At 40.2% G+C, this 25934-nt stretch overlaps 1 protein-coding gene across 1 annotated transcript in view; it reads left to right on the forward strand.

Moving 5' to 3' along the window:
- Nucleotides 1–4429: 4429 nt before the first annotated feature.
- The window catches only part of LOC134210150 (uncharacterized), a 57133-nt gene continuing 35628 nt past the window's right edge, over nt 4430–25934 (forward strand). Inside the window, exon 1 of the mRNA XM_062686174.1 lies at nt 4430–4614. Within this exon, the coding sequence (XP_062542158.1) occupies nt 4430–4614 (185 nt within the window). The remainder of the gene's footprint in view (nt 4615–25934) is intronic.

Consider the following 25934-nt stretch of genomic DNA (forward strand, 5'->3'; position numbering starts at 1 on the left):
GTGACATGAACGCACAGGTAGGAAGGGAAGAAATGTATAGACCGGTCATCGGACCGGATAGTCTGCACACCGTATCGAATGACAACGGCCAACGATGCATAAACTTCGCAGCCTCCCGCGGAATGGTAGTCCGAAGCACCTTCTTTCCCCGCAAAAATATCCACAAGGCCACATGGAGATCACCTAACCAAGAAACGGAAAACCAAATCGACCACGTTCTAATCGACGGTAAATTCTTCTCCGACATCACGAACGTCCGCACTTACCGCAGTGCGAATATTGAATCCGACCACTACCTCGTTGCAGTATGCCTGCGCTCAAAACTCTCGACGGTGTACAACACGCGTCGAAGTCGGACGCCGCGGCTTAACATTGGGCGGCTACAAGACGCTAGACTAGCCCAAGAATACACGCAGCAGCTGGAAGTGGCACTCCCAACGGAAGAGCAGCTAGGCGCAGCGTCTCTTGAAGATGGCCATTGTTAGTACCGCAACCGCTGCACTTGGCACGGTGCCCCCGGATCAGAGAAACGACTGGTATGACGGCGAATGTGAGCAGTTAGTGGAAGAGAAGAATGCAGCATGGGCGAGATTGCTGCAACACCGCACGAGGACGAACGAGGCACGATATAAACGGGCGCGGAACAGACAAAACTCGATTTTCCGGAGGAAAAAGCGCCAGCAGGAAGATCGAGACCGTGAAGAGACGGAGCAACTGTACCGCGCTAATAACACACGAAAGTTCTATGAGAAGTTAAACCGTTCACGTAAGGGCCACGTGCCACGGCCTGATATGTGTAAGGACATAAACGGGAACCTTCTTACGAACGAGCGTGAGGTGATCCAAAGGTGGCGGCAGCACTACGAAGAACACCTGAATGGCGATGTGGCAGACGAAGATGGCGGTATGGTGATGAAAACAAGCGCATGTAATCGAAGATAGCTGCGATATGTGTTGTGGCGCGCGTCCAGTTACTTATGTTTCAGTGCGCGCGAAATCACGCATCGCAGGCACCTTTGATTGCATGCGTATGTTTTCATGGCAATTAATGAATTTCAAAGTGCTCAACCCAACTCCAAATAAATCAGCCAAAAACTGATTTAAAGTTTATTTAGTAATAGTAGAATTTTATGTCGAATTGTTCATTGGCATGTTAACTTCATTTCCTGCAAATCTGGGCTTAATCGGGGTCTTCCATCCAATTTCCTGTACGAAATAATAACAGAGGTGTATTTTTCCATATATTTCGGCCGAAACCCCCATATTAACTTCAAATCAATTGCGCCAGCTTATGCAATAACCGATGAGGCTGAAATTTTCAGAGAATGATTTTTTTTTAACTAAAGGCAAAATCCTGGAGGGTGCCCGTAGAATCCGATGACTTTTTTTTCTCCCCATACTAGGCGGCGCCACTCTACTCCGCAGACTACGTGGTTGGACGACGTGCAGCCATGGACCGAACTGAATGGAGAAGATTTTTATGTATTGTACAGGCCATTCCGGCCTTAGTCTGGTAATACATAAATAAACAGTCGATTGCAAAGTTGTGTTTGCAAGAGGCACTTTATGTTCGGGCAATTGTTTCATTCGGGGAAATGTTACATTCGGGGAAATTGCATTCAGGGAATTGGTTTTCAGGGAAATGTCGTACAATCGGGTCAGAGCGTTAATGAATAAAGATTCTAATGAATGATTAAATTTGTTATGATTAAATCATTCAACTCTATGATTAAAGATTATGATTAATGATTTATTCATTTTTGACAATGATTAATGATTATGATTAATGAATAAAACGTTTGAAGTATGATTAACGATTACCGATCGTGATTAAATGTTGACACAATATGTGTATGATTAATGATTAACGATCGATATGATTAATGATTAATGATTATGAATAATCAAATTATATGATTTGCATATTGATCAATAATCAAGTAACCTTTCTATCAAATTGTGTTATTAAAAGGTATAAAAATTGTATGATTATGATTAAAGATTAATGAATAAAAGCGATGTATGCAATGATTAAAATTGATGATTAATGAATAAACCAGAAAGAGTCATGAATATGATTAGTGATTAATGATTAAATGTAAAAATCTATGATTAACGATTAGTGATTAATGATTGAATAGTATTTTTTGTATGATTATGATTAATGAATAATGATTAAATTACCCATTATTCATTAATCATGATTAAATCTATGATTAATCACTAATGCTCTGAATCGGGTGTAACTCGTTGCCTCGTTTTGTTCAGGACTCGTACGGCCGTTATACGCATAATTCTCCCATGTACATAGGAAACCCAGCAAACATGGAACAAATATGCGTATGACGGCAGCGTAGTATTCATTTCATTTGGCAAACTTGGCTGGATAAGCGTACAGCTGTGCTAAAAAAATCATCCTTTTGTATCTTTATCAAGGAATGTAAAATAACAATATTGCCAATGACAACAACATTGTCCTCTCTTGTAAATGTTTGGACAACGATTTTCATGGGTGTTTCTACTTCACGCAACGTTTAAACAGTATAGCTAGGCGATGTTTCATCAAAATGTGAAAAATTTCAGTTTTTCATACATTCCTATCTATTATTTTGATGCTTTTTTCGCCTAACCTACATAATTTCACGTCTAGTTTTATTAAGACTATCTCAAGCATGGTAAATATTAGTGAATACCCGAAAGTCGTTTTGCCCCGGGGGGCGTTTTGGGGCCTCTTCCCCTACCTCTCCATGTTTGTTGCAAATAAAATGGAACGCAACAATGTCTTTATCCTTTGCAGATGAGGCGATCATCAAGGCGATTACCACTGATCTACTATGATCGTGTATTCATAAAGACAGGGCAAATGAGATGACAGTTACGTTAGGAGGAAGACGGGTGAAAAGAAAACAAATTCACATGTGAAAAGCAGTGAATTATGAAATTTGATTTTTTCTAATTATATACCTACAAATACCATTTAAATTCGTTTATACCGATGCTAGAGGTAAATTATACAACTTGAAATTAGTTGGAGTAAGTATAATTGAATTTAAATTTTGCTTTGCTACATATAGATAACACAATAGGGTAGTATTCTACGGAATCAAGTGTCTAGCGGATTGTAAACAATCTTAGTAAAACCTAATTGTGAGTTGAACCAATTAACCTAAATTATCTATTTATAATTGATATATATGCATTGATTGATAGCGACAAATTCAAATAATTCCACGGATAAGCTGTCCATATTATAAACAAAGAGTGGCGAGAAAGACTAAATGTGGGTATTTTTTTGAAGATTATGACACTCAACTAATCCTCTGTATTCGTAGGATAATTTTAACTCACGCAATTAAGGAAATTAAAATAACAAAAGACGTCTCGTTATCTTCCTTGTAGACCAGGAAGTCAACACTATTTTTAAATGAGGTTTATTTTTGAATTTCGCGAATTCCATTGTCTTAAGTTGTGAGTGTTGAAAAAAGGGAAAATGAAAGCTTATTTACTTCATCTCAAGAAGGAAAAATATAATTTTCCATCTTGTTTTCTGGAAATCGGACGTCAGTTAGCAACGCTTTTGTAATTATTTTTAATTGCAATCTAGGAAATGCAGTGTCTTGTTCAAGTTGACTTTCGTATATTACCTAGTCTCACTACTGAAGTGTTCCGTTGAAATCAAAACGGCCATCTGCTGGCGCTCAGTTGTTCTTTCTTGTTCGAGGCAATTTTTTCATTCATCAAACTACCAGGCGTCCCCACTGACGACGAGTTCAGATACGGCTGCAGTAGTAACTGATAATCCAAAACACACGTGATGCAACATTTTCGCGCAATGTTGAAAATGCGATAGAAAATTACTACACCTATAATTGTTTCTTGAATCGAGAACTTCGTATCTTCGCCTTATACACTTTTTGACAGCTCAAACGTGTAAATTATGAAAAAAGCTCATAAGATTCAAGATGTTATCCCAAAATACATTCCAAAAATCTTATTCACTATTTCTCTTTAAGATGTCTGTTAGACTAAAAGCGTAAAGCGATGTGATGTGCAAATCCCATGCTAAGCAATACCAATTTGAGTGAAAGAAGAAACTCGCGTTCTCTCTTGCTACAAGCTACACACGTAGTGCCATCACATTCGTTATACGGCAGCGATGCTCATATAGATCATGTTGTTTATCCAAAATCAGAAATTTCTGATTGTTAGTCAACATCGACTCAACAGCCCCTTAATAACCTTTGAAAAATTAAATTCCATTAAACTTAATTCAAAAAGGCAACAGATTCTTCGCTGCCTGATGTATTACGCGCAATCTTCGAGAACCTGACCCAACGTAGTATGGCCTCCAGGAGCGTGCGGCGGCAGCACTCACGATGAAAAATCTCACCAAGCGGCTGACAGCTTCCTGTCAAGTTATTGTTCAAAAATGGCTCATCATCGCGCTCTGTGTCCCGTCTGGAATAGCGACGACGGTTCGCCCACTGACAGGCAGACGGTCCTATCCATCCGCCCGTCGTCGGTCGGTGGCAGTGTAATCCCGCTTAGTATAATGCTGTCCAAACAATTATCTTCGTTTGAAAAGAATTGTCGGAACCGACACGGAACGACCGTGTAACGGTGATGCAAAAGACGCGCTTGTTTGCGCCTTTTGGCTTGGTGACTGCAAGGACGTCGAGCGGGTCCTTTCCAGCCGTCGCGTCGGTAACTGCTGCAGAGCACACTGACTGTGGGGCGACCGGCTGGTTGAATAAATTTCAAACACAATTTAGCGTTTTAGACTGGCTCGTTAAGTATTTGCTTAAGGTAACGATGGGTATTTCTCATAGGGGTGTCATGAACTGCTTATGCTTTAAAACTTTTGGGTATCAGGAAACTAGAAACATGAACTATTTTGGATAAACGAGCCCAAATTCTCGTAGCACTAGCATGAACTTTATTTCGGCTCGTGCGTAACGCAAACAGCACAGAACTGAGTCTTAGTAAGTGACTATGGTTCAAAATTACAGATACTGATACATGAGTCTTAATATCTAAATAATCAAATCAACATTCTACCGAGCATCGATCATACAAGGGTAAGTTTAGGAATGAAAACATTTAGTTCAGAAGAAGAAAAAAGCCTCGAACACGGTCTGACTATCGTCGGACTTGCGATGTCTGCTGCACAGCTGCTGTTATGCTTTTTTTTCTTTCGACTGTTCTGCGGAATGAACGACAAAAAGAAAGGTCTATTATTATTATCTCTGCATCGGAGTTCACATCTGAAACAACTTCCAGCAGAAGAATATTATTATAAATATCATTCCATGATAATACAGTCTGATTGCTTGAAATTATCGGCCACATTGGATCTGACACATTTATGTAATCATAGGTGGAATGGTTCATCAATCAAATGTGGAACTGTCTAATGGATATGTCTCCTGTTGCGAATACAAGTCTCAGAACAAAAAAAGAAGTGGGTTTATGTGCCAAATCGCTATGGCAATCCACAGAAGACGAGTGATTTACCGGTGATGTCGTTTGGTCAGAGTATTTCCACGCCGAATGAACGGAATTGGGTGGTTCACACAATGCAGATTTGATGTTAGCAATGACCTTTGTGTCTCAAAATTGCATGTTGCTTCCATATTTGCACGCATTTTTCAAAAGATATTTTTTCAATAAAAATCTTCCCATTCGTGAAAAAAAATCAGAAAAATGTATTCGAATTATTATGCTAAGTTATTATCACAGAGAAACAGACGTCTCACTTGGAACAAAATGCAATCGAATCGAAATCATGGTCATGAAAACATTATCACCCAATGCTAATTGCATTGTAGGTGGACAAACGGCAACCAGTTGGTGATAGTGAGCAAACGTCAAACACAAGCAAAACGTATTGAAGCTATTGAAGCGCCATCGGAGGCCGATCGACCACCGACAAAAAAATGAATTCACCGTTAAAAAGATGAATGATGTAACATGTGTAGAGTGAGACGTCTGTTTCTTTGTGTTATTATGAAGCAAATCAAAAGTTTTTTAGAAGTCGACTCATTTTTAGACCATTTTGGTTGGAACTGCTCAATGGATAAATTATGGCTGACCCTTTTCAATTTGGGTTCATCTTGTAGTCACTCGATCGAAGTCGATTTGAAAGCGAGCAGGGGGCAATATTTGTGATGGCACATATCGCACGACCTTCCTTCTGCCAAACTCCCGTATGAAGGGGGAGGGCAGAATATCAGTGGCCAGTGGAGATATATCAGCTTACACACTGATATTCTTCTGATATTCTTGGCCAGTGGAGATATATCAGCTTCCACACTGATATTCTTCCCTCCCCCTCCATACGGGAGTTTGGCAGAAGGAAGGTCGTGCGATATGTGCCATCACAAATACTGCCCTCTGCTCGCTTTCAAATCGACTTCTATAAAAACATTCTTCATGCCTGCCGTATCCTAACGGAACTATCAATTATATACTTTCGCCTCTAATTCTATCATGAACATGTACGTCTGATTTTGGAAGATGATATTAGCATTTTCATTATTATTATTATTATTATTATTATGTATTTATGACACTTTACCATTTTCATGACATTCGTGTCGGGGTGCAAATTACAATAGAGTTACTTTTGAGCAAATTAGTTTAACGGTTATTCCTAAATCTCACTGTACAAATTCCATTCTTTTATAAATTTTATAATAGCTGTTTCTTTATCTATGTGATGTTCTAGAAGGGTTAGGGACAAAAGGTCGAAAGACAAAAGGTCGAAAGGACAAAAGGTCGAAAGACAAAACGTTGAAAGACAAAAGGTCGAAGGGACAAATGGTCGAAAAGGACAAAAGGTCGATAGGGACAAAAGGTCGAAAGAACAAAACGTCGAACCGGACAAAAGGTCGAAAAGGACAGAACGTCGAACGGGACAAAAGGTCGAAAGAAACTAAAGATCAATAAGACCAAAATGTCGAAAGGGACAAAAGGTCCAAATGGACAAGGAACTGAAACGGAGAGAGTAAATCTAGGACCAGAGTTGCCCTACACAGTAGACTGGCCCAGGAAACAAAAAGTTGTCTAAATCCATGGGGCAGGATTGTGTCTTTGGGTGAGAAAATCAATCTCTGAAAATTTCAGCTCAATCACTTGTTGCATAAGCTGGCGCATTTGATTTGAAGTTTGTATGGGGATTTCATCCAAAATAAGCCGAAAGCTATATAAAGTTCATTTAATCATCATACAATGTTCTGTGAAATTGTTCTGCAGCATACCAACCGCCGTTTTTGCAATTCTGAGGTCTATCGAGCAATCAGAACCAATTTCCAGATCGAATGAGCTACGGATTTGTATTCCTATATATTTTGGATGAAATCCCCATACAAACTTCAAATCAAATGCGTCAGCTCATGCAACAATCGATTGAGCTGAAATTTTCAGAGATTGATTGTCTCACCCAAAGACACAATTCTGGGGGGTGCCCCGTGGAATTCGACAAGATTTTTTTCTCCCGCTGGGCCGGTCTAGCCGGTTAGCGAAAACTCTGCTCTTTTATTTTCCACAGTTTTTAACAATTAAATAAAATTCATTCAGTGAGTACAACTAATAGATGGATGTTGAGTTTTCTAAATGCCACTTCGATCTGTCAAAATGGTGCACGCCGCACATCAAATACATCGGCGTATCGAAGATCGACAGATCGAAGTGATATTCAGAAAACCTAGATATTCATCTATTATTTGCACTCATTGAATGAATTTTATTCAGTTGCTAAAAATAGTTTAAAATAAAAGAGCAACTTTTTTGCCAACTGTATAGGACAACTCTGTCTCGCACAATACAAGTTTTATTCATTTCCTAAATCAACAATCTTTTTATCTTATTATTTAATCAGACTAAGGCCGAAGTGGCCTGTGCGGTATATAAGAGTCTTCTCCATTCGGCTCGGTCCATGGCTACACGTCGCCAACCACGCAGTCTACGAAGGGTCCGCAAGTCATCTTCCACCTGATCGATCCACCTCGCCCGCTGCGCACCTCGCCTTCTTGTGCCCGTCGGATCGTTGTCGAGAACCATTTTCACCGGGTTACTGTCCGACATTCTGGCTACGTGCCCGGCCCATCGCAGTCGTCCGATTTTCGCGGTGTGAACGATGGATGGTTCTCCCAACAGCTGATGCAATTCGTGGTTCATTCGCCTCCTCCACGTACCGTCCGCCATCTGCACCCCACCATAGATGGTACGCAGCACTTTCCTTTCGAAAACTCCAAGTGCGCGTTGGTCCTCCACGAGCATCGTCCAGGTCTCGTGTCCGTAGAGGACTACCGGTCTAATTAGCGTTTTGTAGATTGTCAGTTTGGTACGTCGGCGAACTCTATTCGATCGGAGCGTCTTGCGGAGTCCAAAGTACGTACGATTTCCAGCCACTATGCGTCTCCGAATTTCTCTGCTGGTGTCATTTTCGGCAGTCACCAGTGAGCCCAAGTACACAAATTCTTCTACCACCTCGATTTCGTCACCACCGATGCAAACTCGCGGTGGGTGGCTCACATTGTCTTCTCTTGAACCTCTTCCTATCATGTACTTCGTCTTCGACGTGTTGATGACTAGTCCGATCCGCTTAGCTTCCCTCTTCAGTCTGATGTAGGCTTCCTCCATCTTCTCAAAGTTACGTGCCATAATATCTATGTCGTCGGCGAAACCAAATAGCTGGACGGACTTATTGAAAATTGTACCACTCGTGTTAATTCCTGCTCTTCGTATTACCCCTTCCAAAGCGATGTTGAATAGCAAACACGAAAGACCATCACCTTGCCGTAACCCTCTGCGGGTTTCGAAGTGACTCGAGAATGCGCTGAAACTCGAACTACGTACATCACCCGATCCATCGGCGCTTTGATCAACCGTGTTAGTTTACCCGGAAATGCGTGTTCGTGCATTAGCTGCCATAGCTGGTCCCGATCGATTGTATAATATGCGGCTTTGAAGTCGATGTATAGATGATGTGTGGGCACGTTGCATTCGCAGCATTTCTGCAGTACTTGACGAATGGCAAACACCTGGTCCGTGGTGGAGCGTTCGCCCATAAAACCCGCCTGGTACTGCCCCACGAATTCCCTTGCAGTTGGTGCTAGTCGACGGCATAAAATTTGGGAGAGTACCTTGTAGGCGGCGTTCAGCAATGTGATTGCGCGGTTGGTGCTTCTATCCAGCGTCTCGCGCTTTTTGTAGATGGGACTCACGGCGCCGTCCATCCTCTCCTGCGGCAAAACTCCCTCCCCCCAAATCTTGGTACTTACCCATTGCAGGGGTCTAGCCAGTGCCTCACCACCGTGTTTAAATAGCTCTCCTGGTAGATGTTCAACCCCAGGGCTTTGTTGTTCTTCAGCCGTCCAATCTCCTCCTGGATTTCCTGGAGATCCGGAGCCGGTAGAATTATGTCCTGCGCGCGTTCTCCCAGGTCCATCACCATACCGCCATCTTCGTCTGCCACATCGCCATTCAGGTGTTCTTCGTAGTGCTGCCGCCACCTTTGGATCACCTCACGCTCGTTCGTAAGAAGGTTCCCGTTTATGTACTTACACATATCAGGCTGTGGCACGTGGCCCGTACGTGAACGGTTTAACTTCTCATAGAACTTTCGTGTGTTATTAGCGCGGTACAGTTGCTCCGTTTCTTCACGGTCTCGATCTTCCTGCTGGCGCTTTTCCTCCGGAAAATCGAGTTTTGTCTGTTCCGCGCCTGTTTATATCGTGCCTCGTTCGCCCTCGTGCGGTGTTGCAGCAATCTCGCCCATGCTGCATTCTTCTTCCACTAACTGCTAACATTCTCCGTCATACCAGTCGTTTCTCTGATCCGGGGCACCGTGCCAAGTGCAGCGGTTGCGGTGCTACCAATGGCGGATCGAATATCTCTCCAGCCATCTTCAAGAGACGCTGCGCCTAGCTGCTCTTCCGTTGGGAGTGCCACTTCCAGCTGCTGCGCGTATTCTTGGGCTAGTCTACCATCTTGTAGCCGCCCAATGTTAAGCCGCGGCGTCCGACTTCGACGCGTGTTGTACACCGCCGAGAGTTTTGAGCGCAGACATACTGCAACGAGGTAGTGGTCGGATTCAATATTCGCACTGCGGTAAGTGCGGACGTTCGTGATGTCGGAGAAGAATTTACCGTCGATTAGAACGTGGTCGATTTGGTTTTCCGTTTCTTGGTTAGGTGATCTCCATGTGGCCTTGTGGATATTTTTGCGGGGAAAGAAGGTGCTTTGGACTACCATTCCGCGGGAGGCTGCGAAGTTTATGCATCGTTGGCCGTTGTCATTCGATACGGTGTGCAGACTATCCGGTCCGATGACCGGTCTATACATTTCCTCCCTTCCTACCTGTGCGTTCATGTCACCGATGACGATTTTAACGTCCCGCAGTGGGCATCCATCGTATGTCTGCTCCAGCTGTGCGTAGAACGCTTCTTTCTCGTCGTCGGGTCTCCCTTCGTGTGGGCAGTGCACGTTGATGATGCTATAGTTGAAGAAACGGCCTTTAATCCTCAGCTTGCACATCCTTGCGTTGATTGGCTGCCACCCAATCACGCGTTGGCGCATCTTTCCCAGCACTATGAAGCCGGTTCCCAGCTCGTTGGTGGTGCCACAGCTTTGGTAGAAGGTAGCCGCTCGATGCCCGCTTTTCCACACTTTCTGTTCTGTCCAGCAAATCTCCTGCAGCGCCACGACGTCGAAGTTGCGGGGATGCAATTCATCGTTTCGCAACCTGCAAAACCTAGCGACTTGCAATTCCATGTTCCAAGTTTCCAATCGTGATCCTTTATTCGTCGCCTAGGTCTTTGCCGATTATATCGAGTCGTATTATCTCTAATATTGTTCGTAATGATTGGTTTTCTAGGCGGCTTATTGGGCCAGCGCAAACCTCCTGTCTCGTCGGAGGGCCGTCGTGTCAGGGCTGTTTAGCGTCCCACCTAACACCAGGACTTGGGCTTGTGCGCTTTGAGCGGCACACGGTCGCTTTGGTGGGGCCTACTTGCGGATACATGCAGCTTTTTATAGAGGTTTAACAGGGCCCACTGTCAAACCCCACCACATCCTAGGCAAGCCCCACAACTCGCAGATGGCCTGGGGAGGGATCGTCAAGCCCTTGGACATAGTCCCTGCTGCCCGAGATCTTTTTATCTCTAATAGAATTATCTGGATATTCATAATATTGTTTCATAGTAATTACTCCTTCTTTGAAAATTGCTCATTCTTCAACTTTGATTAATGTGATGATTGTTTTATTTCTGCTTGAAGTTGAATGCATTTCATAAATTCTTTTGGAATACACCTAACTTGTTATCAACTTGTTCTTGATCGACCTTTTGTCCTTTTCGACCTTTTGTCCTTTTCGACCTTCTGTGCCTTTCGACCTTTTGTCCTTTCGACCTTCTGTCCCTTTCGACGTTTTGTCTTTTCGACCTTTTGTCCTTTCGACCTTTTGTCTTTTCGACCTTTTGTCTTCCGACCTTTTGTCCTTTCGACCTTTTGTCTTTTCGACCTTTTGTCTTTCGACCTTTTGTCCTTTCGACCTTTTGTCTTTCGACCTTTTGTTATAGATTCGTTCTAGAATATTATCAAGTGCAGGGTTCTATATCGTCGAAGCGATAAAAGGAAAATGATTTTTGCCAAACTTCATTACACTCTAGCTGGTGTTGCTTTCGTGCAGTCGATTCATTCTTTGCTAATGAATTCACTATACGCCACTTCTTGTATAAAGTGAATCCTCCGGAAATCATTTCAGAATTCATTTTCTTCTAAACTCTTTCAATTGAAATGGAATAATACTTCAAATGAAAGCGTGAATGATTGTAGACCTGATTCATCGAAGGTAAGCATATCTTCGTTCAAACGAGATGAAATTTACTTCAAGTGAAGCAGTGATTTTCCTGTGGGATGATGCGAGTTTTTATCTTCCCGACAACACAAGCGACAAATTAGCAATTGTCACCTGCTAATACGCGTTTATATTATGCTGATTTCAGGCTATTAAATATGACATCATTCTAAAATCGAAGTTTTGATACGAGGCCCAGAGACCTATAGTGTTACATACTCGGTTACATACCAATCGACTCAGCTTGAGGATAGCCTGTATGTGTGTATAGGTTTTTAAACAGTGTAGACTAGAAATACTAGAATGGTTATAGGGTAGCTAGTGTAGACGTACTTCGCAATAGTTATTGGTGCAAATTGGAATTTTGAATGGAGGTCGTTCGGAATTCTAGATTCGGAGTCTTCGGCGAAACATTTAGGAAATTCCAATGGAAGCTCTTATGATTTTCCAAAAGAGTTCGAAGTTCTTTATGGAATTTATCCAGAAAATTCTTCGAAAATTCTTTGGGAGTGTCTTCCAAATAAAATTCGACTAATTTTAACTCCAAACATCATCTTCCCCTGGAAATTGAAGATCAGAGGCACGACAGATTTCAAGCAGTGGCGCTACAACAATATCGGTATAGCGGTGAATATTTTGAATTCTAAGGGCTGTGCGAAGGAAACAACCCGGTCTTTGCGTCCTTTATTCTCGTGCTAATTGCTGGAAAACACCAAGGCCACTCGATTGAGTTTTGTTTTGGTCTGCTTATTTCATTCTACCTGTCACCCGAAAAGTTCATTCCACGTACCAGTGTTGCCGATAAAAACTAATCTGTATAATGGTGATAAAAACTCAAATAAATTACACTATTGATCATTATAACCTATTTCTTGTTGGCATTTCATCCCCAATGGGGTATTAACACCTGGCAGTATTATGATTTGAATTTAAAATGAAAATCAGCAGTAACAAAATTCGAATTTTACTTCTTTCTTTGCGAGCTCCGCTCCACGAGAAAGCATACGGAGAAATTTTTAAAACTCTTCTCAAAAATTCTTAAAACAATTTAATTAAAAACGGTAAGCAGTACGGGGTTGGACTTTTCTTCTACAGTGAACGTTCGCTAATTGGGTTTTTTTTTCTAGTTGGGCCGCTTTTAAGTTGGGGGTTCGCTAATTGGGGCGAAACCCAATTAAAAAGCAGCTAAACGTCAGAATATGATGTCAAAAACGCGTTGATGTTTTGTTTCCGTGTTTGGCGGGATCGATATTTTCTGGCGCGTAAAATTTTCCTTTGTTCAATACAAAAAGTAAACAACATTGACGATTTTCAAAACGCCCCAATTAGCGAACGGCATTCGCTAGTTGGGGTGAGGTTGTACCCCAATTAGCGAACGATCACTGTACTGTATAATTAACAAAATATTTCAATTCGAAATTGCTTTTTCAACACCACACTACAATTTAATTTGAATATAAATTGTATTTGTTCTTTGCGTGAAGAATAATTATTTGTGCGCTTATAAACATGATTGATAAAATTTATCGACTTTTTCCGGTGTTGCAATTTCACCTCTTCATTACTGGCAGTAAACAGTGCGGTGTGCTTGGTGGTGTGTCGTTTGCTGTTCAAAAGCCGTGATCATTGAAATGTGTCGATTCCACCAAGATACATTAATTCTTGTCTTACGTGGCAAAATATCCTACAAAAACTCCCTTGACCAGACCGGAAATTAATTTCATCACCATTGTAATGCCGTTTATTTATCAATTAAAAAGCCGCGTATAGGTACATGTTATAGGTATATTTCTTCCATATGGCAGCACTGATCAGCAACAAAAATGAATAAACTTGAAAGCGGAATATTCGAGAATAGCCTATAATAAAAACGATGGTATATATGTTTCAGGGAATCATTTTTTCTTGGATGCGCATGCGAAACGAGCAACAAAAGAAAACCAACGACAAAGCTTTGCTTTTGTCGGAGATAATAATGACACAATCCGAAAAAAAATGCCAGCAACAAAAAAGACAATTTTGTTGCTAACTTTTCATCCCGACATCATCATGACGACAAATGATATATTGTTAGACGTTGCTCGGACATTGATTACCTGATATGTTTCCATTTCGTTCCATGTCTTCATATTTTCACTGCTATGATGGAATTATCATTCGACAGAATTAATTTTAAGCAATTAGAAAATAAATAGAATATGAAAAAAACTAAAAGGCTCTGTGAATCGAGCCGTTCCAGTATGTTCCGCTCTATTTGTACAGAAATTGAACATAGAATCAACACGAATTGAACTGCTGTCCTTCAAGTCAATATGTTAGTGAATTCAAAAATGAACAGAATTGAAAGGCAACCTTTTTCAAATGAACTTGCACGAAGATGGATTTTGTAATATTGAAAGGAAAATGACTATGAAGATGAAATGACGTGCTTCAATTGAAAGGGATGAATACTGAATTCATTTTCGACTGACGAATTTCAATTGAAAATGAAATTGTTTGGCCCTGATCAAGTGATCCATTTATACCAAAGGTGGCTTAATGTATCCTCTGCAGCGTCACCTAAGCGTCAGTGTCTATGGTGGCAGCCAAGTGGAAGGAGCACTTCAAAGATTTGTTGAACGGTGAAAACAAAGGAGTATTAGGAAGTGAGATGGATATATTAGATCGACAAGTCGTAGAACCACCGATACTGAAAGAGGTAAATAAATTTCTGAAAAGCATTAAAACTGCTGAAAGAGTGAAGAACTGCCAAACGGTTGGTTGGATGGCCTCATATGCCCGACTAGAGAGCGCTATTTACATAGGAAGTACCCGTGTATTCTATTTAAGTGTTTAACAGACAGAGACCACTTGAGGATCCCTGCGTTAGCGAATAACAGGCAGGTTTCCGTGAGGGCCTGTCAACGGTGGATCAGATATACTTCGGGAAAACAATTTGCAGACTTACCATCTGTTTATGAGTTTCACAGCAGGGTATGAATTAGTGAAAATAAATAAGCTATGGTAGATAATGCCTGAATATGTTCAGGGATTTCAATAGGATTTGTTGCTTATAATCAGGTCGGCAATGATTTAAAATTATCAACATTTTTATGTGACTACCATCCGAAAATCCTGATTGTCTGAATATGGTTTTCCGGCGAAACTGATTAGGCTGATACGCACAACGCTTGAGTATTCGGACGAAATGTTATCCTCATTTGCGACCTCTGATGGGTTGAGCCAGATTGGTGCACTTTCAAATTTAGATTCAACATTGAACATAAGGGTGCGTTTAGGTGATCAGGAGTGTAGAGTAACGCCACTATCATCACACGGTCGCATATGATCCTGGGAGAGAACATCGACTTGCGGACGTCATCGACCTTATTTGAATCGATCGCAGGGTAGTATTATTACTACCATTACTAACCCTACCAAGACAAAGTACATGGTCGTGGGTAGAGATAGAGGAAGACCCAAATGGTGTTGATGCAGAGGTAGTGCTTGATAAGAAGGTGTTTCAAGTTATCGAAAAATGTGTTTACTTAGGAATGCTGGCAATGACGTTTCCCGAGAAGTGAAAAGACGTAATGCTGGTGAAAATATGACCTTCTACGGCTTACAAACCAGCTTAGGCCTCGCAACGTGCAGACGAAATTTGCTCTGTAGTCAAACTTAATTATACCAGTTGCCCTTCGGGGACATTAAGCGTGAACGTTAAAAGAGGCGGATCGTAAATCTTTCAGGGTTTTGGTGCAAAAGGTGCTGCTGAACGTTCGCTAACTATGCCAAAGCCCAGTTACCCGTTGGAAAAAACAAGAATTAACTGAGAGGGGATTCTAAATAGTATATTTTTCTCGTTCCATGTAAAACACCTGTCTCAAAATTGCATCATGAATCTACAATGATCAATAGTTAAATAACACTAACTGCATGTTCTTACAATTCATTCAGTTCCATCATGGCACCCGATAAACGTTCAAGTGGAAGGACTAGTTGGCATTATACCCCCGTGAACGTTAGGACCCTGTACGTAAAATATTTGAATTGATGCAAGGCATAAATCCTCTATTCAAAGCATCGCAAAGGTCGATGATGGGAGAACCATCACCATCACATGTCGAACCATCACCTGAAGATACTGTTTAGGTTCGTTTGGTCCGACTAAAAACATGAAGGAAACCAAATGAGAATACAATTTGGGCATCATTTACCTGTCAGGTCGGCTTCGAAGTGTCATAAAAGAACCTCCGATGATCCGGTTGTGGATGATAGCGTCTCAGTTTGTGTGACAAAAATGATGGGGGATCAAGGTGGTGACAGGCGAATAGGGAATAGCCGTAGTTCTCTTGTGTTGTAAGCCGCCCTACACAAAGTGAGTCGACATTCGATTAAAGGGAACACACGTTTTCCGAAACGTTCCAAGGTCTTTTGTTGTCGACGTTTTTCCATTGAAGTTGATGCGATGTGGGTTCGGGAATGGATCTCTCTATGGAAAAGAACTGATTTATCTTTAGCAATAAGTGGAATGAATAAACAGCTGTGATGATAAATCGAGTATGGCTTCACTAAAAGAAAATACATTTTATCCAAGGCCACCTCTAGTTTTAAAGTGAAGTATACTTCACCACGCACATCAGGGCATCTTCATTCATCATCAAGGAAAGCACACCGTTCGTAATAAATGCGAAAATCAATCATTCCTGGAGCCTCTTCCCCACGCCATACTGCCCGAATCACATGGCTCACCTCCCCCTTCATCTACAGCGGACTGGTTTATCCATTATTTTTGCGTAGCTCTGCTGAGTAAAGTTCCTCCGCCTGTACGATATTTCAACGCCGCACGAGACAAAGCATCGAAAGGAAAAAAAGGAAAACGTAGGAAAAACTGTGAAATGGATTTCAAACTGAACAGCGAGCAGATGGTGCTTTTGGAATTGAATATTCCCGGTGGCAAAAACTTCCATTTCAAACAGGCGGTTTATTAAAAATCAATTTCAAGAGATTCTCCTAAACTGTAGTGCTATCAGTCTACTGCACGATTGGGAATAGTGGTATCATTTATCATTTTGAGTTTGGAATCTGTAAAACAAATACCTATATTGTGCTGACAGGCTTAAATTGTACAACCATCATGAGCACAAAAACCACAAACGGAAAGATTTTTTATGTGAAGCGAAATTTCGGCACAACTAGGGTAAAAGTTCCGTTAGTCGTGGGTGTTCCTATAGTTGCGGTAGTATGGTATACTCAAAATTCACAAATCAAACGCAGCAACCCACATTGTCAATCAATTAGTTAATCAGTCAGTACCCGAACGGAACCAAAACATCTTGACTAGCTCTTTTAAATTGGCAAATATCTTCAAAATACCTTAATATTTTTCCGTCTGTGCACCAATAATTGCGGTAGTGTTCCTATAGTTGCGAGTCTCGTAAGAAAACAATGGGATTCGCAACTATAGGAACAAAGATTAAAAAATATCGCAACTATCGGAACACTGTACCAATAATTGGAGTTTTGATTTTAGGTTGAAATTATTATTTATTTTCAAAGGGAAGCATTTTCTTATAGAAATAGAAGCGTAGAGCCTTCGGATTCATATCAAAGGTAAGTGGAATAAGATTTGTTATTTTTCTGGGGAAATGAATAGTGTTGAAACGCGCTTAGTTCCTCCACTATTGGATCATTTACCCTAGTTGAAAGTCGACCGTTTCTAAATCCAATAGCTCACATGAAAGCTTAGTTTCTGTGAAAGGCTTAGGCTTAAAATGTGATATGACGTATAGTACCATATAATTATTCAAGGAATGTTTTATTCTCTTCATTGGCTAATCTTACACTGAAAATATTCTTTGATACAAGCTTGAATAACAGCGTCATAGGGAAGGTACACGTTATTTTTTTTCGTAAACAGTGTGAACGCATTTCCAGCGAAAAGCTTTTATCTTTTTGATGAAGGCTTTTTGCTGGAACATTTTCCAAATGTGTTAACTGCTAAATGTTTTAGAGGTGCATTTGGTGCATAGACTCACAGACATTTGATCAATTGTATGCTTCAAATCTTGCATCATTATTTCTTTTCAAGCATGGTAGTTTGAAAAAAAGGCTTTGGTATTGCACGAACACGAACATTACTTCCAGTGAAGTTGACCGGTTTCGCATCCACTAGGATTAATTGTGGGTCTATTTACAATGATTTATGTTTTTTCCCTTCAGTTGATGGAATACAAAATTTACCTCGCTAGGTTCAGTCAGTTTTTTCTCCTAAGAACTCGCAGATAAAAAGCAGTCGCGAGCTGGGCTCACCCAACTGTTTTTTTTGCATCGCCTATAGCTCCGTCTTTGCCATACCACCCGCTGCAGGAATAATAAAGAAAGACAAAGCATAGAGCCTTTCGGTACACGGCCGGAATGATGGAAAACGGTTAGCCAAACGAAAGGCAATGTCGTGACCAATTAAGGGTTCATTAAAATAACAAGAGGCGTTGGCAGGTGAAACTTTTCAGCATTCGCCTTTCCTCTGCGTCATACAAATGGATGGGAGGGAACCTTGGCCTTTTGTCTGGTCAACTTTCGCGAATAGCTGCATCGCAAATAACGGTCTGATGTTGAGAGAAGGGCTTTCCAGATGTGACCCAAAAGACTATTAGCGGCATTTTTATTCATGCTCAATCGAACAAAGAAAATTGCTAAAACAATAGACGACCATTTACCTTTTCCGGTGAAATGGAGTAGACAAGTGAGACACACTCTTGGAAATAACAACTCACAGTTGATGATTATTATTTCAATCTGAAGCTTATTGAGTGACATCTCAGACACGGTATTACCAAGGCAAAGGTGATGGGTTCGACTCCTGGGTTAGGTTTTTTTTTTCAAAAATCCTGGCACAGAGATTATCATTATTAAGTTTAACACATATAAGGGTAAGACACCCAGAAATCACCCTCCCTCCATTTTCACCCACCTATTTTAAAATCTTCATTTCTCGAAAACTAGTTGTTGGAAACAGTTAAAGTTCAAATTTTTCATAATTGTTTGATAATTCAGCAACTATTTTTTGAGAATACGGAAAGGAATTCCTGAAGGATTTGCCAAAGTAATTCTCCGATGAAATTTTTAACCTTCATAAAGTTTTCGGGTCACAATGATTTGGATTTGACACCAAATTCACATGTTAATATCCCACAAATAACCATCAGCTTATAATTTTTTCTAACTTAGATTGTTGATCGGCCATCCTGTAATCGTCGAAGGAAGAATAGTCAGTTGGCCACTTTTATATGGACGAAAATTGCACACAAATATCGCGAATGGACTATTTTATTGCTGTTTTTCTCTCAGAAATGTATTCAAAACTACCGAATGCACAATGTTTTGTTTTGTTCCACCGTGTTCCACTATTATTTTGAATCAATTTAAAATAGTCCTTAACCCTTAAATGCGCAATGTTGTTTTAAAACAACAAACCGAAAATACGTTTAATGTTATTGATTTCTATGGTTATTTACGTTAAAAATATTTCCGACGATTTCTAAAAAAAATCGTCTTGCGCCTTTAAGGGTTAATGTACGTTTTTCAGTACAACTGTTAGCTAAACTATTAAAAAGTGGCTAACATGATTAGTTATTTGTTACATGGTTACAATCTCGACAAATGACAACCATTCGTTTTACATGTGGCTGTTTCGTCTTGAGGGAGATTGTTACTATTATATTATATTATACTATTATATTACTTGTTATTATTAAAAATGGGTTTTGCCTTTCTCGTATACTAAGCATACGTAAAGGCTATATGTTCGCTTCAAAACCAAAGTTTTTACAGGATACCCGGAGACCCATAGTGTTATATACCAATTGACTCAGCTCGACGAATTCAGGTAATGTCTGTGTGTGTGTATGTATGTGTGTGCGCAAAAAGTCTCGCCCATTTTTATGGTACTTACCCTTGAACAATTTGTTCGCGTCCCATTGTTTCCTAATGAAAATTAGCCGGATTGGACTATGGGATCAAAAGTTATGATCAAAATACATTTTGAACGCCAAAACCGCATAAAAAATGTCTCACCCATTTGTCACCCTTTTCTCCTAACAAATTGAATTCGACGCAGAATCCTGTCACATTATTTCCTGTTGACAATAAGCCGGATCGGACTATGGGATCAGAAGTTATGGCCAAAATACATTTTTTACATTAAAAAACGCGTGAAAAAGTCTCGCCCATTTTTCAGGCACTTACCTTTAACTGATTTGCTGCTTACCATTAACCAATTATTCGACAAGAAATCTTGTCCCATTGTTTTCTATTTAAAATTAGTCGAATAACTGGCAACAAATTACCTTTAATGGGGATTTTATTGTTGAAAATGGGTCAGATCGAACTATGGGATCAAAACATAAAGCCATAATATTTCTTTTTTCCTTAACCGGTTTAATGCAACAAGTTGCATTCGATGGTGCTGTTCCATTCTTTTGCATAAACAATGATCTAGATCGGACCACAATCTTTAAAGTTATGGCCAAAATACTATTTTCCTAACTTTAACTGCGTTGAAGCGCTGACTCATTTTTGAGCATGGTCAAATAAAGATTTGATAGACAACTAATCTAAATAGATTATCGAGTGTCAGCGATAATTACAGATTTAAAATTTCCTCAAGTTAAAGCGACTGTGGATGGTGTGCAAAACTGTGTGAAGATTTCGGGCGTACACTGTAGTTCGTTCGAATCGTGCCGTAGACTAAGACAAGGAGATGGACTTTTGTGCCTGTTGTTCAACATTGCGCTAGAAGGTGTCATGCGGAGAGCCGGGTGTAACAGCCGGGGTACGATTTTCAACAGATCCAGTCAATTTATTTGCTTCGCGGATGACATGGACATTGTGTGCCCTTTCTTAAATAGAGGGCAAATCAGGCCGTCCAACCAGCTAACCGGCATTTCCTCGTCTACCCATATTTTCGACATAATATGGTGCAGAACTTCATAAAGCTGCTCACTGCCATGTTTGAGAAGTTCACCCGGTAGCTGGTCCTTCCCGGCAGCCTTATCGTTTTCAGCTCTTTAACAGCTTTTAACCTCATCTAGTGTAGGTGACTCCACAGCTTGTCCATCGTCGCTAATATTTATTCTGTTCACCGATGCACAGTCACTTCCACTATTCAACAAAGTATCGAAGTGCTTCCACCTGGCAGCCGGTTTTATCTGTCAGCAAATTCCCTTCTTGGTCGTTGCACATGACGGGAGATGGCGCTGTCTTTCTCCGCACGCCATTGACAGACTCATAAAACCTCCGCATATCGTTCTGCTCCATTTTTCCTGCTCCTTACTAATAACTTGTTCTTCGTACTCTTTTTCTTCCTGTGTTGGGTACGTTTTTCAGCTGCTCTTGCTTCCTTGTACCGATCTCTATTCAATCGGGTACCCGACACCAACATCCGGCTTCGGGTAATGTTCTTCTCGTCTGTTACTCTCTGACACTCTACATCGAACCAACCCTTTCTGGGTCGCCTCTGTGCAGTGCCTAAAACTTCTCGTGCTGTTGTGCTCACCGTTCCATGGATCGACTTCCGACTCCCGTTGATGTTGCCGCTAACAGTTGACAACCGTGATCGAATTTTGCTGACAAACGAGATAGTGATCAGAGTCAATGTTCGGTTCTCTGATTGTCCGCACTTCGATAACATTCGAGAAATGTCACCCAACTACCATAAAATGGTCTATCTGGTTGCAAGTTTTACCATTTAGGTGTCTCCAGGTGTGCTTTCGGACGTTCTTTCGTGCAAAGTATGTGCTACTGATGGCCGGCCCTCTGGCAGCAGCGAAGTTTACTAGCCTACCGATTATGGGACGGAAAAAGTCCTCTCTACCGACCTGAGCGTTAGCCTATCCGATAACAATTTTCACGTCATGCTTTGGGCACTATCCATAGGCTTTATCAAGACATTCATAAAACGTGTCCTTCACGTCGTCGGATTCATCGTTTGTCGGTGCGTAAACGTTGATTAGGCAGTAATCGAAGAATTTGCCCCGTATCCTCAACACACAGATTTGTTCGCTAATGGGCTTCCACCGCACCACCGCTTGCCCATCACTACGAAACCAACGCCATGCTCTGCTTTTTCGCCGTCGCTGTGATAGATGTTATACTTGAATGCAGTGTTGGTCGTGGGGTCCTCGGCTCGGAATGCACGTTCTCTGGATCTGGGCCATCGGACTTCTTGAATAGTGGCCACGTTAATTCCAACCTTCTGCAGTTCGCGTGTCAGATGGCTCACTCGTCCAGGTTCATTTAGGGTCCTGACATTCCAGGTTTCCAATCATAGTCCTTATTTCGTTGCCGGTCGGTTGCCAAAAATAACGTTCTCTTTTTCTTCTACCTCCGTTTTTAGTGGTATTTGAGAGGCTTCAGTAAGCTACCTTACCGCGGTCGCGTTACCTACATCGCGATGATGGGGCTGCCGCCTTAGGTATAGCTGACGTGATACAGCATTTCGTTAATCAGCCGCTGGGTGCCAGGCATACGCTGTTTGAGCCGCACCTCCTGGTGAACGGACGCTCGAGGCGTACCTTCTCACTCTAGTTGATGTCAGAAGGACAACAGTGCTCAGGCTGCACTACCAGCTAAATACACAACCCTTGGTGGGCGGTCTTCTGTCATCGGACGACCCATGGAAGCGTGAGATAGGAACTTGTGGGGACAAGAGCTCTGTTGGGCGCTCCTTCCTTGATGTCAACCCACCATTTTGCAGCCCATTTTTCATTTATTGATCGCTCCAATTATAACCACTCGCTGCAAATTTACGAGAAGCCTAGTTCTGGTAGCTCTGCTGATGGAATTTATAAACCGTTTTTAGGACTAATTGGACATAAATCAGTGTAAGCGATTTTTAGTCGACTTTTGAGAAACAAATTAGAATGTGAGCTAGAGGATGACGAATTCTGCTTCAATCAGAGAAGTCACCTAGTCACCAGGTTAGTTTTGGGCTTAATCCACTTCTATATATCACAAGCTCCTCATATGCAACCATAAATAGGCGTTTGAGATAATTTGTCCGTAGAGCGAATTATCATCAAACGAATTTATTAATATTAATTACTAGCATCTGTAGTTTAAAGGAGAAGACCTAAATGAAAATTTGAATAGGATAAAGTGGAAAAGCTTTCAATTGATGACTGAGGAAATGCTAATAGAATACTAAGTTGAAAACTAAAAGCAGGACAAATTCCAGTTGGAATGTAGAGAAGATGAGAAGTATAAGAAAAGATGTTATTTGAAATTTTCATTATTTTTGGCTTCTAATCTATCAAAAATAAACGCATTTAAGCTTCTGACTGAATCTATTCTCCAATTTAACTTTTATGAAATGTTATTTTCAATATTTTACAATATAATTATCATAGCATCATTCCATAAATAAATATAAGCAAGACATAGTAATGACCCCATTTTGAACATGTACAAATTTTGGTTGACCCTGAAATGAATTTTGAAAGTATATGAGGAAGAAGAATATATCCTTTTTTTGGAAATCTATATTATAATCACAAACTTGTGTACGGTACAATCTTCCGCGAATACATTTTTCAGCGCTAAGCCATTAACTGACATCCCTAATAAACATTTCTCGATAAATTTTGTAATGATCGAGAAAGGCATCATCACCGCTAGGTGGATTAATCTGGGTTTTAATCATATCTTTTTCATTTTCATTACCACACATTTTTGCATGTTCTAAAAAGTTTCAGATAATATTAAAATACGCCGTTTGGTGGCTATTGCGAATTAAAAACTTGAAAAATAAAAAAGTTATAACATTTTTATAGGACATTTTAGTCATTTTAAGGAGCAAATTGTGGCAGTCAATCTTATACGCATAACAAAGTACAAGTAATGAACTTCAAATTAATACCTGAACTGTAGAGTTGTAAGCGAATGTAAAGAATGTTCCATCAGAAAACATTTCCTACTATGCAAAGCAAAATCAATCTCCCATCACAACGAAATAACTAATCAGCGCACCATGCGTCTCCATATGCTTATATGTATGCTTATACTATACATCGAACATGTTCAAAGCTTGTTGACATGAAAATCAATAAATCTCCAAAAGTATCAGAATTCCAAACTTGGTGTCTTCAACAAAGGTTTTAGGGAGAACTTTTGCTTCAACTTTTATGAAGAATCAAACCTTATATGTTGTGAAGTGGAAAAAATAAATTTTCTATCTCACTTTTAGGGGGATTGATCAGTAAGCTGAATGCCTCCAAAGAAGCGCATTAACTTACTGATAAAATGTCTCGAAGACACCATTACGCCGAATTGCATAATGAAATTACTATTAAATAAATAAAATAAATAAATAAATAAATAAATAAATAAAATAAATAAATTAAATAAATAAACACACTATTTTAACCACTGTGCATTGGTGTGAGCACCGTACCGGTCCCAAAAGCGTGTGGCGCAAAAAATGTAGGCAAAATGCTTCATTTTTCACTATTGATTGCGCACACAATTCGCTGTTATAAATGGGTACGCGAACCTCTAGGATGAACTTTTGCAATTGATCATCTTTACCACTAAGATTCATTCGTTCAGTAAATTGTTTTTTTTTTTATGGTATCCAGCTGGAGCTACCTGGTAGCTTAAATTGTCAAGACTGGACCCGAACAAAAGTTTTGCTTCTACTTGGACCAATACTTAGAAGAACTAGTCTATGTTGACCACTTGAACACTATTTATTTTAGTAATGTGATAGCTAGCAAAATCTCAAAATTTCTGTTGTAGTAAAGATTTCCCTTTTACCCTTTTCCATTGTCGTTTTCCTGTCAGTCTGTCAAGCAAATAATGGAAGTTCTAATTTAAAACGTTTTAAACACACAACGAAGGATATCTGGAGACTTGAAATGTAAAATTTGAGCAGAATTTAAGTGTAAAATTTTGTTTATAGTTTCTTGGAGCCGACAATCAGTACCTAAAGGCAGTCTATGTTGACAATGGGTGATACCGTTGCCACCTCCAAGTAACACTTCTTGAAATAGGCATATAATTAGATGTTATATTATTGATTATAAGAACATTATTTAAATGGCGAAACACAATACTAGACCTTAACATAAGTGTTACCGTTACTAGTACCAATATTTAGCACAACTAATTTATGTTCATGCGGTGAACACTGTTTGTATTGAGTATCGCGTAGTAGCATATTGTCGAAATTTCTGTTATTATTATTTATAATTTGTATTTCGTAGTAATTTTACAATCTTTCTTTCAATTGTTAATCCGGATCAATAAATAGTTACAACGAAAGTGAATTACTTTAACGTGGAGTAGAACATAGGGTTTCTTGGATATGACATTATTTTTTATTTTTTTTTATTTAATGATAATTCATAACTACATAAATAATCTTCTAACGATTTTCAATGTATATGTGGCTATGAGCAACTATATATTGATAGCAACGTCTTTTGATCAACACCATTGTACATTTCAATACCGATTAAAGTGAATCTTGATCTTGTTCTTGAAAGCAGTTGTATTTCTTTCATTCCTGCAAATAACTGGCAATTCGTTCCAATATTTGACTGCACGATGACGAAAAGATTCTTTTAAATAATTCGAGCGATACCTAGGGACAGTTAACAGGCAAGTACGGGATGATCGAGTAAATGTGAAAAAATTGTGGAGGCAAACAGGTGGTCGCCTCAGAATATTGTGTGTGTTTGAATACAAATTCTTGAAATAAGATGTTTAGTATAACAACATCCTAGAAGGGCTTCTCTATATACTGATAAGTGGTCAAATTTCCTCAGATTATATAGGGGGAAAGACGGCTTTGGCAGGTTTTGTTCTATTATTGGCAGGGGGGTTTTTGTCGACAAAACTTTATGAAATTTGGCCACAAAATACTTTGATATGCAAAGAATGTTTAGGCCAAATTTGAACATAATCAGTCATAAAAAACCCCCCTGACAATAATAGAACAAAACCTGCCAAAGCCGTCATTCCCCCTACATATCTGGTGACAGCATTGAAAACTAAATTAAGTCTTTTTACATTTTTTTTGCGAAACAAGACCAAA

The sequence above is a fragment of the Armigeres subalbatus genome, chromosome 2 (assembly GCF_024139115.2).
Source record: "Armigeres subalbatus isolate Guangzhou_Male chromosome 2, GZ_Asu_2, whole genome shotgun sequence".
NCBI lineage: Eukaryota > Metazoa > Arthropoda > Insecta > Diptera > Culicidae > Armigeres > Armigeres subalbatus.